This window comes from Anastrepha obliqua, chromosome 5 (genome assembly GCF_027943255.1).
Source record: "Anastrepha obliqua isolate idAnaObli1 chromosome 5, idAnaObli1_1.0, whole genome shotgun sequence".
Classification (NCBI taxonomy): Eukaryota; Metazoa; Arthropoda; class Insecta; order Diptera; family Tephritidae; genus Anastrepha; species Anastrepha obliqua.
Window position 1 is genome coordinate 24026343 of NC_072896.1, and position 20350 is coordinate 24046692.

The 20350-nt window shown below is 36.2% G+C and overlaps 1 protein-coding gene across 3 annotated transcripts in view; it reads left to right on the forward strand.

Annotated features, from left to right (window-relative positions):
- The first annotated feature begins 539 nt into the window (after positions 1-539).
- LOC129248017 (putative uncharacterized protein DDB_G0277255) overlaps positions 540-20350 on the forward strand; it is a 65168-nt gene continuing 45357 nt past the window's right edge. The window contains exons 1-2 of one of the 3 annotated variants that reach the window (XM_054887420.1): positions 540-1081; positions 17450-19397. In XM_054887420.1, coding sequence (XP_054743395.1) covers positions 17571-19397 — 1827 coding nt within the window. In that variant the 5' untranslated portion in view covers positions 540-1081; positions 17450-17570. The remainder of the gene's footprint in view (positions 1082-17449; positions 19398-20350) is intronic. The other 2 variants (XM_054887421.1, XM_054887422.1) reach the window with 2 other exon arrangements.

The following is a 20350-nucleotide window of genomic DNA, read 5'->3' on the forward strand; positions in this document are numbered from 1 at the left end:
CTTTTTGGCAATGGTTTTTGTTTTTTTGTTTCTTCGGACAAGCTTAACAAGCTTTGCTGAGATATTTTTGCGCCTGCAACGACTAAGCGCCTCGCACAGATAAGACAGCTGCCCATCGCACAAGCTTACCTGATTTTATTATTATTTTAACCACTAAATTTGAGTTATATTTTTGCTCGCTCGAAGCTTGGCTTATGAAACCTCACACAAAAAAAACACAAACAAAAAGAGGGGAAAGTGAATGCGCAAGTTGTGTGAGATCATTGATCGCTTCAACTACCGAAAAACTTAAGTGCCCGAGAGCGCACGAACGATTTCAGGAGCATAACTAGAAGCGTTGTTTTTATTTACTTTTTTTTTTGTTTTTGGGTGGCGGAGATTGTAACGGAGACTCAACAGCCCCAGTGTCAACTCTGGCTAGCGATGCTACGTCGCTACACCGCTGCCTATGCTGGCGTCGTCTGTCGCTGATGGAGACTAGCTCTAGTGGGGCGATCGCGCATGTAAATTCCATTGACAAATCAGTGAGTGGAAAAAGCTCCAAGTAAGTGGTAGCACGGAGACGGCGCGCGCACACTTAAAACGCTATCAATTAAATGCAATAAAGCAACCGCTGGTGGCTCTAGCAAGTAACGAACGGGGCGATCTGAATTCCCCAAACGGTGCAGTGCAGTGTGGTGCGACGTGGCGTGGCGTTTCGTGTTGGTATGACGTAGTGTACGGGTACGATCAACGCGCGCGTTTAACAGACAAAAGTTTCACTTAGCGAATATATTCAAATTTTTGGATTATTATTGTTTTTCGTTTTTTTTTTTGTTTGTGTTTAATGAAAGTCAAATATTTCGGAATATATCGTGTTGCGTTGGCGTTCGTTTGTTTAACGTCTCCAGCGAGATTAATTTTTAAATTGTCTTAATTAAGAAGCGTTGACGCATACATGTTTGCATGCGAATTAAAGTATGTACATACAATCGACTGGCAAAGGAATAAAAGCGTAACACGCTAATTGATTACAAGAAAAAACAACAACAAACAGCAGTAAGCGAGTTCAACACAAATCCCCTCATCAACAAAGTAAATAGTAAGAAAGAGCGTACGCGGAAAACAACGCATAATCAAATTGATAATGGATAGGTTGCTAATATTATTTGAAGCAACAAGAAAACTTTAAAAAAAAAAATTGTGTAAAGATTTATTTGTGTAAAATTTATTATTTGACATCAACAAAATATAAAAAAATAAAAATAAAAAAAAACAAGTGCTCTGAATGCTCGGTGATTAGTTTACGAGGGTCACAATTTATATTGTGAACCCAGTAATAAAAAAAATATATAATACAATATAATAAAAAAATATAATAAACAAAAAAAAAAAATAAATAATAAGAAGTATAATAAAAATATAACAAACAAAGAAAGATAATACAAAAAATTAATAAAAACTATAATTAACAAAAAAAATTTTATAAAAAAATATAATAAATTTATATAATAAAAAAAATTAAGAAAAAAAAAAATAAACACAAAAAAATTGTAAAAAGTGTAAAAAAAATATAATAAACAAAAAATATTATGTAAAAATGTAAAATGTAATAAAAATATAATAAACAAACTAAAATTTATAATACATACATACATATATATAATAAGAAAAAAATTAAAAAATATGTGTATAATAAACAAAAAAAGGTAATTAAAAGTATAATAAAAACTAAAACAAACAAAAAAAAATAAATAAAAAAATTTAATAAGAACTATAATCAACAAAAAAATGTTATAAAAAATTAATAATAAATAAATATAAGAAAAAAAATTAAGAACAAAAAATATTAAACAAAATATAATAAATAAACAAAAATAGTAAAAAGTGTAATAAAAAATATAATAAAATATAAATAATAAAAAAATAAAATAAATATAATAAAAAAAATTAAGAAAACAATATAATACAAAAAATACAATAAGCAAAAAAGATAATAAAAAAATTGTAATATATAAAAAATATAATCAACAAAAAAATTTTATAAAAAATATATAATAAATAGATATAATAAAAAAAATTAAGAAAACAATATAATACAAAAAATATAATAAGCAAAAAAGATAATAAAAAAATTTTATAAAAAATATAATCAACAAAAAAAATTTTATAAAAAATATATAATAAATAAATATAATAAAAAAAAGTTTAATCAAAAAAATTTTATTTAAAAAAAATTTAATAAAAAAGATGTTATTTAAAAAAAAAACTAATAAAAAAAATTTTATTAAAAAAACAATTTATAAAAAAATACATATTTCTAAAACAGAAATGAAATAATTCTATTAAAGAATCATACGAAAAGTTTTGCTTGCCTGAGACCCCTCAATACACCTCAGTACTACCTCGATCGGAGGATACCTATTAAATTATGTAGGTGGCGCAAAATTAATAATTCAATTTTGTTTTTGAATAACTTTTTTTCTAAATAAACCAAAAAAAATGATTTTAGATCCTTGTAATATTTATTTTGGGTAGTAATCTTTCTTTAATTACGAGCTCCATTTCTTATCCGTTCCTATGCTGCAGCTGTCTAGTTCACAAGTGTCAAATATGATTGACGGACGGCCCTATTGCAAAAATTATCAATCTTTCGATTGTTAGCCGACTAGACGCAGACTAAGGGGCTTTGACCCTAGAGAAGCAACAAGTGAGCTTCTTCTTGCTCTAGCACGTTGATGGCCTCCTTTCCTGAAGTTCAGCAGTGGCAAAGTATCCAACCAAGCTTTACTGAGTTTTTTTTTCTTAACAGCCGCTAAAAAGGGTCTTAACTATCCTTTGAAAATTGGATGAAGCCTTCATAGCTACCTACTTCGCTATCTGAGTAGACGGCATTGCCTATAATGGAGTGGTTTATACCTTTACAGATTAATGCCCTCAGAACCAGATTTACAGCGATAGATCCACCTCATTAAAAATAGCCATTGGAATAGCCAGAAGTCAATCTCTTTTATAACATTACACTTTTTCATCTATTGAAGCCATTTGCGAAAACATTTTTTTCTTTTCATACAGATACACAACCCGACAATAAAAAAATTATCGTCAACCATCAATAAAAAATTTAAAATATTTTTTTTTATCTGAAACCCCAATTAATCACTGGGCATCAAAATACGACAAAGTACACGGCGAATTACTCATTAATTGAATATTTTGTGTACTCCGAAGTTAACTTGCTGGAGCTGATAAGTGAGAGCTCGCACTGTTGTCATGTAGAATTATTCGTCTTTGTTGGCTTATTTTCCTCTACTTGAAAATCCGCATTTAAAATCGTAATAAATTATCCCAAGAAAATTTTTGTAAGTTAATTTTTTTTTCAACCAACTTTCTAACAACTGCAAGCAATACATTTTCTCACAACGAACAAATATAGCAACAAAATTCCGTGAAATCGTCAAACTTTCAAACATTTTTATCAGATATTTTATGATTTATTTAGGTAAATGAGCGCATCTTTCAATTAAACAAAGTGTCAAAACCAATAAAATTATAATCAAAAATGTCCAAACTGCCCCTTTAAGTACGTGCCAGCTAGCGCCTAACAGCACTCAGTGCGTCCAAAGCTCGTTATATAGACAGTGACCCTAGTAGCAACAGACATCGTGTCTTGTTAGCAGCAGGCGATGTCTTTAGCGGAGACTTTGCGCTCTGTTTGTTGGCTGTCGTTTGTCGTCGTAGGTTAATTAACGAAAATTTCATGTTTTTTCATTTTGTTTTATTTTTGTTTGTTAAATAACTTTTAATATGCTACGTTCGCGCTCTACCCTACTTTGTCAGTCTATTAATCGATCAGGCATTCAGTCGGATCACATACGAGTACGTACATGTGCGTACATGTTCGGAGCAGCGTTTTATAGCGTGACATTCGCCTTCATCTACTTACTTTGCGTGCGTTGTGGAAAAGTGCGAAGGCGCGCGCCTGCGCGTGTATGCGTAAAAATCAATACTTAACCTTACAACTGTTGTATGTACATACATATGTATTTATTATGTAACTCGTACAAACTTTCGACAATCGGTGCTTAAAATTTGTGTCACAAAAATGCAATGTTGCTAGGCTTAATTGATTTTTTTTTGTATCTTTTTTGTTACGCTGTGTAAAAGTAACGTTCGTATTCCAACAACAACAATTTCCCAAATATTGAAACAAAATTCCGTAGAATCGTCAAATTTCCAAGCATTTATATCAGATATTTTATAATTTTTTTCGAGTGAATGAACGCAGCGCATCCTGCATTGACGCAGCCGCAGATTTCTAGCTTCGTTAGCTTTTTTGCACAATCACATTTGAAAGTAGGGCACAAATGACTTGCAGACATTTCAAGAAAATCATTGAAAACTAAAATTACAAAAACGGATCGGATTATTTCGAAATTTGTTACTTGGTTGTTGCTTGGGGGCCGCTGATTACGAATTTGGTATCAAATTTCAGAACTAATTAGATTTGCCAACTAATATTATAAAGGGTGGTTAAGTTTCAAGGGCCGGTATTGACTTTGAATAAAATACAACTGTTTTAGGAAATTATTATCATTTCTCTTTATTATGATAATATTGGTATAGCTCAATTACGCATGAAAGAAAATATTGGCCAAATGGCCGCCGCAGCCTTGGCGGCGCACCTCCAAAGACCACCAAATGCAAATAGTTCTTTATCTCAAGGGTGGTTAAGTTTCAAGGGCCGGTATTGATTTTAAATAAAATACAATTTTGTTAGGAAATTATTGTAATTTCTCTTTATTATAATAATATTGGTATAGCTCAATTACGTATAGAACAAAATATCGGCCAAATGGCTGCCATGGCCTCCACGGCACACCTCCATCCGATGGTCCAAATATTCGATGACGCTGAGGCATAATTGAGGTTCTATGCCGTTAATGTGCCGAATTATCTCATCCCTTAGCTCTTGAATTGTTGGTGGCTTATCGACGTACACCTTTTCTTTCAAATAAACCCAAAGAAAGAAGTCCAACGGTGTCGTTGACGTTTAGGTGTGGTTCACATTCAACATCGGCCTTTGAAATTTAACCACCCTTTATAATATAATAATATATGTATGTAAATCAATTTCATTTCAATATTTTTCAAAATGTATGAGCCTACTAGCTTCGTTATTATGAATTACAAAAAAATCTCTAATCAGTGACTCAAAAAAACCCCCAAGTAACGAGTTTTCAGCGCAGCCGCTCAACTTTTCCAGTATTACACCGCCCCATTGGATCCGCCATTTTGCGTTTCAAAAAACAGTGACATCATATTTGTAATCAGCGACCCCAAAAAGCCACCACTAACAAGTATGAAGCTATGGTAATGAGCAAAAATATCAGCATCAACTGGTTAGCTTTAGCAGCCGTTTCCCCGAAAGCTGGTTTTTGGAAATACAGTTTTTAGCTGTTACACTTAAATCCAATAAGCTACAAGAAAATTCCAAGAAATATCACTAAATTGTTTACTAATTTTATAGAATTTTTCCTGTTTTCTAAAAATTTGAATACTTCGATTTTTTACTGATGCTCACTAGTGATTTTCACTGTGAACTACTTTTGTATATGTTTATAATCAAAATTATCGAAAATATATATTTTAAATTGTAATTTTGCTCATGCGCGCTATGTACTTAAGAAAAATTTGATTCAGGATATGGTCTGCCACACTACAGATTATACAAAATATCTAATTTGGTTTTTGAATAACTCTTTTGCTAATTAAAAAAAAAATTTTTAAGTGATGGAAGCCTTTATTTTAACCTTTACCAGAGCAATGGACTGCGCTAGTCTGTTTGTTTACTGCAGCTGTCTTCTTCACAAGTGTCAAATATGATTGACCTTATCTTCTGATGGTGTGATTAATTTTGCGCCACCTCTTAGATATATATTAGTATGAGGTATCGGTTGTTTTCTTAATAGCTTGAGAACTTGAAGATAATTTTACGGCATTTATTTCTCCGGCATGTGTCCTCCGCCAGAGTTAAAATACTTAGACGTAGTATACTCAGCATAAAAAAGGAATACAAGACCACATTCAGGCAGCCAACAGAGCACACATTTTGCCATATCAAACTTATGAAGTCTTCATTGATATCAAAGGAACAAAAGCTACAGATGTACAAAAGTATAATAAGACGGGTTCTCACCTAGGGCTGTGAAACATGAGTCCTTAAGGGGGGGGGGGTAGGGTCACAAAATCGAAATTTTTTTTCTTCACTCATCTTATAGTAAATCATTTCAAGAATGTTGTGTCAAAATTTTAAGTGGATCGGAGCAGAACTCTCAAAGTTATAGCCTTTGTAGGCACTCTACCTCGAATGCGGAGCATCGATAATTTTTCAGAGTCAAACGCGTTTTTCCCGAAACGACTTCTTAAAAGTCGGTGCCAATCACAACTCCGAAACTATTCAACCGATTCTTTTCAAATTTGACACACGTTTTCTAAATCAAAAATACCTCCCCCCCCCCCCCCACTTTTTTTTTTTTTTTTTTTTTTTTTTTTTTTTTTTAAGGTTGTTTTTCACTTACAAATATGGCGAAATTTTTCGCCAAAAATGCTCGTTTTACGTTTTTTTGCTATCCAAAACTACAAAAATGAAAAAAAAAAAAAACTTTTATTAATGCGGGGGGAGCATTACGTCATACTTTAACTGAAAAATTCGACTTTTTTAGTTTCAGATGATTCTACGACGAATGCCGATTGGCACCGCAGAGTACCTCTCGAAAAACATATCTCCAAAAAAACTCTGTCATGGGCTTATTTGTCAATATTTTATTATTAATATTTTTTAAAAACTTATTGAAAAGATGTACAATAACATGCAACTGATTTTATTAAAGTATCTTAAGCCATATTTCTGTAAAAAATTCAAAAAAACAGTGTTTTTTTTTTAGCGCTAAACCCTACCACCCCCTTAAAGTTAACGACATGAATTTACTGATGCGATTTGAAAGAAAAATTCCCATTAAAATATTCGGCTCTACACGATTAGAAGACGGTACATACCGTATACGGTAAAACCACGAGCTCAGTGTTTTAATCGCTGGACGAAACTGTTTATAAAGTCACAATTATTACGGTGGTGTGGACACGTCCTAAGAATGAGCACCGAAAGAGCGACTAAAAAAGTTGTTGATGCAAATCCTGAAGTAGCAAGAAGGAGAGGCCAGCTAAGGCTACGATGGTTGCAAGAGGAAGAAGCCGATATACGAAAGATGAGAACCTAGCAACATAGAGCGAAAGCGAGCTGTCGAGAAGAATGAAGGCATTTTGTAGAGGAGGCAATGGTCCACCCCGGATGGTATTGCCAATATGATGATGATGTCCTCCGTCACTACGAGTTGCATGATCCTTTCGATCAGTCGAATTTTCAATTACTTTTTCCAATAAATGTGGCCATATTGCGTCAATGGTGGCTTGAATTGACTGTAATAAATCGCTTGTTATGTGCGCTATATGGCAAATTGCACCTTCTTGTTGGAAATGTTGTCGACACTTAGCTGATTAATTTTTGGAAATAAAAATTCAGTCAGCAAGGCTCGATAGCGCTCGCTATTCACTGTAACGGCAGCTCTTTTCTGATTTCGAAAGACTTAAGGCCGATGATGCCGCCAGTGCTCTATTTACTTTGCGAACAGTTGTAATTTCATTATTTCCAAAGTAAATTTTCACAATTTGAAAGCGTTGTTCTAACGTTAATCGATTCTGAATCTTACTGTACAGAAATGTCAACACAGTTCACCATTCTCAGCTCAGTTGCATTTATCAGCTGTCAAACCACAGTAATCGATATCGATAGTTCTAGTCTAAATAAAAAAAACACCCGATATATACTTGAGCCAGACGGTATCTTGTGCCTTCTGATGCCGAGCTAATAACATACGAATATAGCTCTGAATATTTGCCTAGATATTCATCTGATTATGATAAGCATATCTTTTGCAAAGCAACTTATGTGTTCTAACTTTTGAAAAGGCAGTATTGAATTGCATAAACTCTAAGGACAGGAAGGAAGAAAACATTGCATTGAACTATTCATGTAAGATGTCTTCTGCCAAAAATTATTGGCAAAGGAATAAATGTTCGATCGCCGTAGGCGAATGAGTTGGTGCGTGACTACCAGTTGGAAGTGCGTAGGTTGGACTCTCCGTGCATGAAACAACAAAATGAGAGAAAATGTTGTCCCTCATAGCAGTCGCCCCTCGGAAGGCGATAGCAAGCCTCCGAGTGTAAATGAATGAAAAAGCTCCTCATTAACAACCATCCGCAATTTAGAGTCGGCTTAAAACTGTAGGTCCATTCATTTGTGGAACAACATCAAGACGTACAAGTAGGAAGAAACGCTCGGCGAACCCCGAATTAAGTATGACAAGAATTCAAAATTGCCGCCAAAGCGAAAATAGCAAAAAAATCAAACGAACAATTGATTTAACATAAATTGTTATGCAATTGAGCTTCGAGATGCTGAAATTGACTATTTTTATTTGTTTATTACATTTGAGGCATTTTTAAACGCGTTGAATTCCAAATTTGTTGTGCTGCATATTTAATGTGTACTCTGTGTTTCAAATGATTTACTCTTTGCTTAATGTTAGATTATCACAGCCTTGGAATAAGAATAGTGAGGTCACTTACATTTTCTTCTTGATTGGTACGATAGCCGCTTAAGCGATTTTGGCAGAGTTTAACAAAGCGCGCCAGTTGTTTCTTTCTCGTGCTAACCGGCGCCAATTGGGCACACCAAGTGAAGCCAAGTCTTCTCCACCTGATCTTTCCAACGCAGAGGAGGCCTTCCTCTTCCTCTGCTACCACCAGCTGGTACCGCATCAACTCTTTTTAGAGTCCGAGCGTTTATATCCATTTGGACGACATGAACCAGCCAACGTAGCTGCTTCATTCGCTGCGCTGTTTCTATGTGTTCGTAAAGCTCATTGTTCTATCGCATACAATACTCTCCTTCAATAACGTACAAAGGTCCAAAAATCTTTTACAGAAGCTTTCTCTCAAACACTCCAAGCGTCGCTTCATCGGATATTGTTATCGTCCAAACTTCTACGCCGAACATTAGGACGGGCATGATGAGAGTCTGATAAAGACTTAGTCCAAAGTAGCAAGAAATATTGAACAGTGACGTGAGTGCCGCTACGCGACTGCGCCGACTATTTATTTGATGACAGACGGTACTTCCTTTTGTTCTCATTCACCACCAGACCCATTCGGTCACTTACATCTCTTCTTCTTATAAAATGAAGAAACTGAAAATATTCGAATTTATATCTCAACAAGGATTGCAACTTCAACGGTAAACCATAAATAATAAGTAAGTGAGATATCAGTGAATAATTTTTAAAATGGAGAGATGTAAATGTTGGGACCGTTGTTGGGCTTATTTGTTATTCTCTTAGAATTATAAAAACAAAAATTATTAAAATCCCTTTAACCCCCTAGCTTATCCCTCTTAAGGACCACGTTTCACTTTGAAGTTGATTAAAGTAATATTGAAGTTCGCTGGTGATACTGAATGCTTTGACTAAAGATACTAATACAAATTTAACCACAAGTTGTTCTTTGTCTGGCCAACAGCAGGCCGATTGGGTCAAAATTAGTGCCACTTAATAAAGGGTGGTTAAGTTTCAAGGGCCGGTATTGATTTTGAATAAAATACAACTTTTTTAGAAAATTATTGTCATTTTTCTTTATTATGATAATATTGATATGGCTTAATTACGTATAGAACTAAATATCGGTCAAATGGCTGCCGTGGCCTCGGCGCCACACCTCCATCCGATGGTCCAAATTTTCGATGACGCTGAGGCATTATTGAGGTTCTATGCCGTTAATGTGCCAAATTAACTCATTCTTTAGCTCTTGAATTGTTGCTGGCTTATCGACGTACACCTTTTCTTTCAAACAACCCCAAAGAAAGAAGTCCAACGGTGTCGTTGACGTTTAGGTGTGGTTCACATTCAACATCGGCCATTGAAATTTAACCACCCTTAACAATAAATATAATCCTTTAAGTTCTTAACCCATTTCCCTTACAAGAAAAACTCAACGAAAGTTACACAGCGCATAATCATCATCACCATTGTTTCCGTGAATCCATAGCGGGACATGGCACAGCGCTTAGAGTAACATAATTCTGGAGTTGAATTCCGAGCGACTTAGAAGCGCATCGCTAACTTTCGGCTCGCCTGGCGATTGTAACAAATATTGAAAGACATACGCCCCTCAACTGACTCGTGTCGCCCAATCACGATCATTCATTGTTCAGTCGTAATATTTCCTGCATTCGTTCATTGTTAACTTTAATTTAATTCATGTATATGTGTGTGTGTGTACATACATATGTACACATGTGTTTCAATGCCTTTTTTGTGTGTGTTAATTTAGGCTGTTCAGCTGGTACATTTGTATGCACAAATGTGCAAACATAGTACCAAAAACTCGCACAACATTCCACGGCGTAATGATAAAATTTCCAACAACAAAAAAAATTTAAAAAAACTTAGCTAAAGCGGCAAAATTGCAAATTAAGCAACAGAAAAGTCTTCAGTAAAGAAATCACTTGGACGCATAAAAAGCGAAACGTGCCTGTCGCACAGTGGTATGACTTCGTACATTTTTTGGCATAATAGAAAAATAGAAAGCATGCTCTTAGCTTAACGAAATTTTGTAGCCATTCGGTCAAAGTTTAAGTACATTTAAGGATAATATTTATCCTGCTGCAACAACAACAACATCAAAAAACTCATTGTTGCAAATTCAAATTCATTTTTCCAACTGTAAAAAATCGTAAAAACGTGCCGAGATATATTTACTCAAGACGGCGTAACTTTTATAAATGTCAAGCCATGGCGATAAAATTTTTGGTAGGAATATTAATCACAGATGTGGAAGCCTAACAAAAAACAGAACTCAAATCGGTTCACTTAGAGCGTTAGCTAGCGGTTGTTTCGGGAACTTTTCGATCAACTTGGTATATCACTTCCTATAAAAAAGTTCAAGTGTCAAAGTATGAAAGATATTTTAATACATATATTAATATCAAATTTTCAAACCTTATAGGTTTATTCAGCGAGCGGAGATAAATGGTAAATTTGTTCATGTAAATCGAAAGAACAGACTTTCATATTTGATTTATTTGTATTAAAAATACCGAGGAGGACCAAACTAACTTATGTTTTTTTCTAAGGAAATTTACAAACGCTGTATTTTATGATGCCATTTTGACTCGCGCACATCTTTTAAACCACTTACGTAAATTTTTTCTTAAAAACAAAATATTATATTTTAATAAAAACGCCACTGAAATTTTATTTTAAAAAATATCTCACACACATATAGTATATATATATATAGGTATATACAGGGCCCGCCATCTATCGTTACGGATTTGAACTAGATATTATTTGAAGAATGGTAACACTTCGCTGCCATCTGATTTGACAGAAAATTAGTTTTATTCTTCCGCTGAACGAAAATGGTTGTGTATACGCTCAAAGGACCGGCCACCCAATGCGTTTTCGCTTCGTTTCATGGGCTTGGGATCGACTTGCAGAAGATGAAGATTTTTACCGCAAAATCATCTTTTCGGATGAAGCTCATTTCCATCTCGGCGGGTATGTGAACAAGCAAAATTGCCGCATTTGGCGCTCAGAAAACCCGCACGCACTCGAAGAAAAGCCGATGCATTCACAACGAGTCACTGTTTGGTGCGGATTTTGGTCGAGAGGCATCATTGGTCCATTTTTCTTCGAAAATGAGCGAGGAGTGACCGTAACCGTCAATGGAGAGCGTTACCGGGCCATGTTGAACGAATTTTTGTTCCGAGAAATTGAAGAGGAGGATATTGGTGGCATTTGGTTCCAACAAGATGGCGCTACTTGCCACACAGCGAACGCTACGATCAATCTTTTGCGCACTGTCTTCGAAGATCGCATTATCAGCCGAAATTCTGATATCGTTTAGTCGCCTCGGAGCTGCGATTTGACGCCATTGGATTATTATCTTCGGGTTGCCGTCAAAGACCAGTGTTATGCCAACAAACCAGCAACAATTGATGCACTGAAGACCAACATACGCGATGTCATAGCTGAAATACAGCTGCATACAATCGAAAATGTGTTGAAAAATTGGACCGATCGTATGGGATGGTGCATGGCTAGCCGAGGCAGCCATATGAATAAAGTTGTGTTCCATCATTAACCGGAAGGATTGTACTTCAAAATAAAAAAAACAATTTGGAAAAATATTGAGTAGTTTCTTTTTTATAACATTTTTAATTCCGTAAAGTTATATGGCGGACCCTTTATATTATATATTCCTGTGGTTCCTGAGTGAAACAAAGGGCCTCAACATACCACATGTACGTCACTAAAATGTATGAAAAATTTCATACATTTTCGCTATAAAATCGTTTAGTAGGTTAGGTTAGGTTAACCTGGCTGGCTGAAAGCCCTCCCATACACCCAATGGTCCTTAGTGATACCAGATGGAGCTTGACCCTTACGTTTCCTTGTAGTAGGCTTCTTGTAATACGTCTGCGTCTTTTGCGAATCTAAGTAAACTCTAAAGCTCTAACCGCGAGAGGCATTCTATCTTCTTATACTACAAAGCTCCTGAGCATTTAATCTGGTTCTAGCTGACGCAGGGCAAAAAGATAGAAGGTGTTCTAAAGTTTCCCTCTCTTCCAGTTCATTGCAAAATCTGCAGCTATCGGTGTTTGTAATTCCTTCTTGTATGCGTGCGCCGCTAGCAAATTGTGGCCTGTCAGTATACCTCAGACAGTTCTGCTTTCTTTTCAGACGTATTTATCTTCATTCTCTATACAAATGGTTTTCGCGGTTTTGCAAGTGGATTATTATAGATTATTCCACCTCCTGTCCTATTTAAAGGTTTCAGTATGTCGTTTTCTGGTTCAAGTGGTATGTAAACAGCTCTCTTGGCAATCTCATCTAAAATTTCGTTTCCTGCAATGCCCTTATGTCCGGGTAGCCAATAGATATGCAACCATCTGTCTGCGGCTAGTCTCTCTATGGCTTCCCTGGTCCTAAGAACGTTTTTAGATGAAATTTCATATGAGTTTATTGCCTTTATTGCCTATACCTTGACTATCAAAGTATATATTTATGTTGGACTTGCTCGATGTCCTTGCTAGTGCTATTTCTGCAGTCTTTCCTACCACAAAGACTTCTGCTTGAAAAATACTGCAATGGTCAGGGGGCTTAATTGGCCGCCTGATGTCCAGCTCTGCGCAATAAATCCCTGCACCTACTCCGTCCATTATTTTCGAGCTGTCAGTAAATATTTAAACGCATTGAGGATAGGTTTCGTACCCCTTCTTCTATTGTTGTTCGGAATCTCTTCACCCAAAATCTTTTAATAACTTCATTAAACTTTTTCTAAGACAAAAAATTACTTTTGAAGGAAAAAAAGTATGAATTTTACTTAGTCAAACGCCGTAACATTTCGCTTCAAAACTGCATCATTGGATCGAATACCTTCGTTTTTGTCACCAAAGTACCACTGTGCGCCGTCATAATTGCAATAACGCGGTGCAGTTTTGCTAGTGTAAATACTAATATAAATATAAATATTTATATCTGTGCAAAACATTGCTTTTTGTTTGGCTTGCTGTCTGCAATTATTATATATTTTTTATATATATATTTTTTTTATTATTATTTAACACCTGGATGCTTTAGTGCACTAGGATATTACAATTTTGCTCACATAACGGTTGCTTGCAATAGACCCCAACAATATCGAAATAGAGATACACGTATGTATATACATATGTATAACAAAATATTGAGCCTGACGAAAGGAATTGATTTAGAGATGCCCGCCTGTCTGTCCGTTTGTCCATGCACACGATAACTCGAATGACTGATGCCATGTTGATTGAGCAAGGCAGAAGATGAGCAAAATGGTGCCACAACCATGCCTACTTTCCATATACTTTCCAACTACTTTCAAGTAAATTCGAAAAAATCAAGTACGTGCTTCATGAAAGTCACCAGGCTTGTTAATCCCATTGCATTTGGAAAATTATTAAGGGGGTAGTATGGTATTTTTTTTTCATTTTTTTTTTTTTTTTTTAATTATTCTATAACATCTTAAGATTATTGTGTGAAAGTTTGAAGTGCATTAGAGTAAAATTGACAAAGACACAAAGGATTAAGTATCTACCTCTCCAACCGGATTTCACAATCTTCACAAATCTTTAAACGCGTTTTTCTCACACTTGCCTGTTTTACGGTCGGTGTCCACTGTAGATTCGTATCTACTGCACCGATTCTTTTCAAATTTGGTTTTTTTGTTTCTTTACTTTATTCACGAGGTAATGACGTCGAGTTTTTTTTTTTTAAATTTTGTCATATTTTAAAACAACAAAGTTTTCAAGTTTTTTTTATGAAAAATCGGTGTTTTGACTTCAAAGCGCTTTAAAAAATTAAAAAAAAAAAAAAAAAAAAATTCGACTTTGTTACCTGCGAAACTTTATTAGCTGATGAAATCAATTTGGTTTTTTGATTTTAGTTGATCCAGTAATGAGTTCTGAGGGACACCGCAATAAAACTTTTTTATGAGACGTCCGCGAAGATTCGCTGCCACCAACTCATTTCTTCATAAAAATCAATGAAAATTTCACACAATATTCTTTAAATATGACTTTATAATGAAGTAATTTTAAAATTTTGAATAAATCAACTGTGTCGACAAAAAAAATTTTGAAAAATATGCTTGTTTTACACCGAATTAACCATACTATCCCCTTAAAAACTGTTAAGGTTTGGGTAGGTTACCGTTGTTGCCACACCCTATAAGGGGGGACCCACCTAAGGCTCGAGGCCCATTGTGATACCATTAGTTTTGACTCAAGTTTCCCATCCAATTCGCAGTTTGCCGAAACCTCTTCGACTCTCGGATAAAGGATGTGGAAAGCTGCCGATTTCTATGCTACTCTGCTAAACATCCAAACTCGACTATTAGCGGGCTCATACAATCAGCGTTAGAGGAACTCTCTAAGTGGGCGACCTCAAACGGTCTAATGGTTAGCCCAGCCAAGGCTAAACTAGTTCTGTGCACTAAAAGAAATAAGATACCGAGTTTTCCATAACCGATGGAGTAGAATCGAAAGAATCTATCTAGCTATCGAAAGAATCCAAGTACCTTGGCATATTTCTGGACTCAAAACTTTCTTGGAAAAAGAAACCCCGAGGAAAGTATGAAGAAAGCTTGTGAGGAAACATTTGGCAAAAATGGGGCTGAAACCTTGTAACCGCCACGGGGCGAACATTACAATCATCAGGCCCATTTTGAAGGCGGTGATCTCTGACTACAAACTGTAGGGTCTCCAAAACGCTCTGGCCAAAACTGAATTTTAAAAGGACAAAATGTCTACTTTTATTCAACTGATCAACTACCAGCGTCTTCACAGGTGTTATAAGGAGTCACTGCGCTATTGACAGCCTTCAAAGATGCCGTGTCATATATCTCCGGGAAATTTGTAGACCTGGGAGATTTGCTAAATGTCTTACTGGAGGGAATTAGTTGGGGAATGGAAATCAAATACTGGTATCACAATGGGCCTTAGCTCCACAGAGTGTCTTGTCTTAGACGTAACCTAATCGAAACATCCAAAGAAGTAAGAGCTCAGGGCAGTGGCAGAGAAAGTGTGCAATACTCTCTATTTCGTCCTCGTTTCTTTGGCTTCGACAGAAACCATTAGAGGGAACATCACACGCTTCCTATGTGTTCCCATTAAGCAGTGTTCGGCGATGATACCAACTGACGTATTAATGGAATACCGATCTAGTTTGATGAGGGACCTATTTCTCCGCTCATTCCTTCCAGTTCCAGTTAAGTGGGTAACGTGAATTCGGTGATTTTTTTTTAGTTTATTCAGTCGCTTTGTAATTGTAATGCAACATTGGTAAACATTTTTCATTGCAAAATATTAAAAATTGAACAAGTGGCCCTGAATATCTAACAGCGCCTAGTGCGGAGTGAATCTTAACCATCATCCCAGCCTACAAACTTCGTGGTAAAAGTAGCATTGTCACTTTAGACAATACGAGATGGGTTGATGGTTTGACCAAAATGGAACGTCAGGCGCCAGTTTATTGGCCAAGGAAAAACGCCTCTATGTTTTTTGCTTTGATCACAAGCCACTGACTCCATTTCGACAATTGCAGTAGCTGCAATAATGAGGAGGAGGAAAAGTCGGTCAGAAATCTTATCTGATACTGTCTTGCTGGGCATGCCGCTAGGTTTAGATACTTCGGCTCATCGTTCTTGAATGATATTGATGACCTTAGGGATCTAAGCGTCAGTCAGATGAGTTCGCACTTAAAGCACAATGGTTTAACGAGGAGTAGCAGGTAAACTGCTGCTGTGGTTTCACAATGGATCGGCAACGGTCTATGTGAGTTAGTTTAGAGACCGACTGCAAGTTCTCAATAAAATCATCTGAAACGAAAAAGTGAAAGTGCATTTGTTAAGAGAGATATTTCTCGAGATGTTCCTGGTAGGATTTTTTTTTCGATTTTTAAATTTTTCGTAGCACTTAGAAGCCGATTTTCGCTAATTTGTCAAGATGGTCCTGGGATGATTTTTTTTTTTTTTTTTTTTTTGGTTTTTTCGTAGCACTTGGAAGCCAAAATCCGATTTTTGCAAAAAAAACATTTGCTAATTTATTATTGTACTTAGGTATTAACTATTAATACATCCAATTTCGTTTTTGAAAGATTTATTCGAAATAAAAAAAAATTATTTTAAGTGATGGAAATCTTGACGCGCTCCGTGGGTTGTTAGTGCATGTACAACAGCTGTCTTGGACACAAATGTCAAATTTGATAGACTTTTTGCAAAAATTATGCATGTTCCGATAGAGTGACTAATTTTGCGCCACCTTGTAGGGATACCTGGTCAGTTATGTGAAATCGACTTGAAATAAAATAAAATATAAAATAAAAACAATAGTCCCAGCTGCTTGTTGCCTTGCTACTGTAATGTTATTAATTATAATTATATTTCATATAAATAAGAAAAAAAATTAATAAATATTAAAAAATATATATATAAAAAAAATATTTAAAAAATAAAAAAAAATATTTAAAAAATAAAAGAAATATTAAAAAAAAAATTTTGGTTGTTTTTTTGTTAATTGAAAAAGAGTTGAAATATCTACCTTAAATTTAGTGCACGTAATCATAATCAATAAATACTTTCAGTAAAGCAAAGTGGCTTACTTGAGTTTGAAATGTGCGCCGGTTATTAAACTTCGATTTCGTTTGAAATTTTACTTTTCTTTGTTCATTTTTTTCTTCGTGGTGTTATTTTGATATTTTGACCATCACGAAGTTGCCCAAATTAATATAATATTTGCCTAATAATTTTATTACAACAACAGCAAAATACGTACATAACCGATTCACCAAAGAAACGAAGTTCAAAAATCAAATAAATAGTTAAAAAATTATTAAATTTAGTCACATTTTCAAAAGCAACAACATCAGCATCATTCACGCGTCATGAATGCAACAAAAAGCACAAATCCAACAAAAGATTTTCCCCACAAACGCAGCGAATCCAACTCACATAACTCAAGCGTCGCCGCCAGCAGAATCCCGACGATAACGGGCTCAAACAGAAGCAGCAGCAGTAACCTTCTACTTGAAGCAAGCTCGCCCACAAGCAGTCAAAGCCCGAGAGTAGCAACAACGACGACGCAAGAATATTCTAGAGTCCCACAAAGTGCGATGGCAACAATGGCATTTGCTGGCGAGGAGATGGGTGCGGTTGTCTACAAGGATACAACTAAATTGATTTCAACAGCAATTAAATTCATCAACATCAATAACAACAGCAACAGCAACAATAATGACAATAGTGGGCAACATCGAACAAATAGCCAAACGAGCGGAGGCAACAGCAACAGCAACAAATCAACATCAAAATCGACAGCAACAAGTGATGTTGACAAATCAGCATCATCGAAGTTTATTAATTCTCGCAATAAATTGACGACAATAACGCATGTGAGGCAACAGCAACAGCAACAAGAACAAACACAACAACAACGACGACAACAGGCCGAACAAATTTTATCCACTACAAGGGACCTCAATCAAATCAATTTAAAATCATCACTGTATGCTGATCAACAAGCATGCAATGACAACCACAACAGCAATAACAAAAATATGGACAACAATCAGCGGAATGATATACATAATAAGTTGAATGCGAACGTCTGCCGCAGCAACAACAACAACCCTAATAGTCTCAACAATGATAATAATAAGAAGCAGTTGAGGGAGATGTGTGAGACATCGAACAACAGCAACGAAAGTTGTAGCGACGAAGCGTATGATAGCGAGCACAACAACAGCAGAAAATCGCACAAGAACAACAACACTTGCAGCAACGGGAACGTTAACGAGAGCAATGAGCTTGAGCAGCAGCAGCAGCTTCAGCAGCAGCTTCAGCAGCCGCCCTCTCACCAACACCAACTGATAACCGCTACAAAGGCGTCCAAACAGACGATAAAAATAGTAACAGCCAGCGAAATAAAAACAGCAACGAAAGTGAGAGCAGAGAAAATTGCCACAACAGCCAAAGCGGCGGTAATGGATACAACAATAAAACCAACAGCATCAGCAGCGCCAGCGAAAGAAAGAGCGAAAGCGGCAACGCTCACGCTACGCAAATCTCTCTCCACGCCAGCATCATTCAAAACTGATGACGTTACATGCTCGCACAAGAGTAACAATAGCAATAACAACTACAACTACAGCCATGTAGATAGCAATGGGCACAGCAACAACGTAAAGCTACTTATAAGCGGGAATGCGCAAGAGGAGATGGCGGAAGTGGAGAAGATGGAGGCTTTGCGTGGTACTAAAGATAATGACAATGGCGGTGGCGGTGGCGGTGGCGGTGGTAACGGTTGTGGTGGTGACGTTGGCAACGCCGGCAATCATGAAAAATGTACGAAGACAGCAGCAAAATTCACAAATACTTCAATTGAAGCAACAACAGCAACAACTCAAATTACAACGATAACTGCAGCGTCAACCTCAACAAAGGCTGCAACAATGGATGTCGTAATGCGTCCGCAATATGCCGTGCATGGCGCGCAACTAGAACAACAACCACAACAACAGCAGCCAGACACGAAATTAGCAAAAGCAAAAGTTAATGATAATCAAATCATTTGCGGCAGTTGCAACGTTACTGGTAGCAAAGATGTTGCCAGCACGACAAACGCCTCATCATCGCTGCCGCTACCCGCTGTCAGTTTCGATTTGGATTTGCGATTTGGTTGTGCGCATTACAAGCGTCGTGCCATGTTTGTGGTAAGTTTTCAATTTTTTATTTTTTATTTATTTTATGTTTATTTTTAGAGCGCCACAACTGGTAACTACGTTTCTGTGGCATTTCTTATGCACTCTGTATTGCCAAATGTTATTTGAATTATACCACAAATGCAACTTTGTTTGCTTCGCTCGCAAATTCGATTATTTAAAGTTATTTCGATGTTCGAAGACAGAGAGCGCTTTGTTAGAAAATGAGCAGACCTTGAGCAGAGTTACCAATTTCATAGTTTCGTAGGCACTTATAAATTTATTTATTTATTTAATAATCTGCAGTACAAAGATGTAATTAAAAACAAGCCAAATTTGGCAACTAAAATATTACCAATCAATATAAATATTAAGCAACTAAATTTAAAATTTTTACTTGATTAATTTAAAAAAAAATCGAAATCAAGCCGGCTGGGATTGGATAATAATTTATAGTCTCTCTAAGTGCGCGAGTGGCCTCGGTGGTGTAGCGTAAGTGCATTAGCCTGCCATCCCAGAGGTTGTGGGTTCGAATTCAAGGTAAAGCACGGTCCTTGCACATTGCCAAATAACCTACTTTCCCTGTTTTCAAAAACAAAAAAAAAAATCTCATGTCATTTCACAAACCCAAAAACGTATCCTTTCCATCCTTACTCCCGCACAATAGTCAGCGTCACATTTGCATTGTGGATGCTCAAACAAACAAAAACACAGTTACACAATGCATCTGTGGCGCCAGCAAGAGGAAGCGGGCAACAGCGGTAATAGCGCTCACACACCAAATTTAGCGAAGTCCTTAACCATCTGTGCGATCCTTCAGGCAGAAAAATGTGAAACACAGATGGCGCTCCAAGTAGTAAGAAGGCGTTGCTCCTAAGCAACGACAGGGGGGCATAGCCACTATTTAGGACTGGTAGCGGCAGGCTAATCACCTACCCTGTCAGAAATCAAATAGATTAACGAAA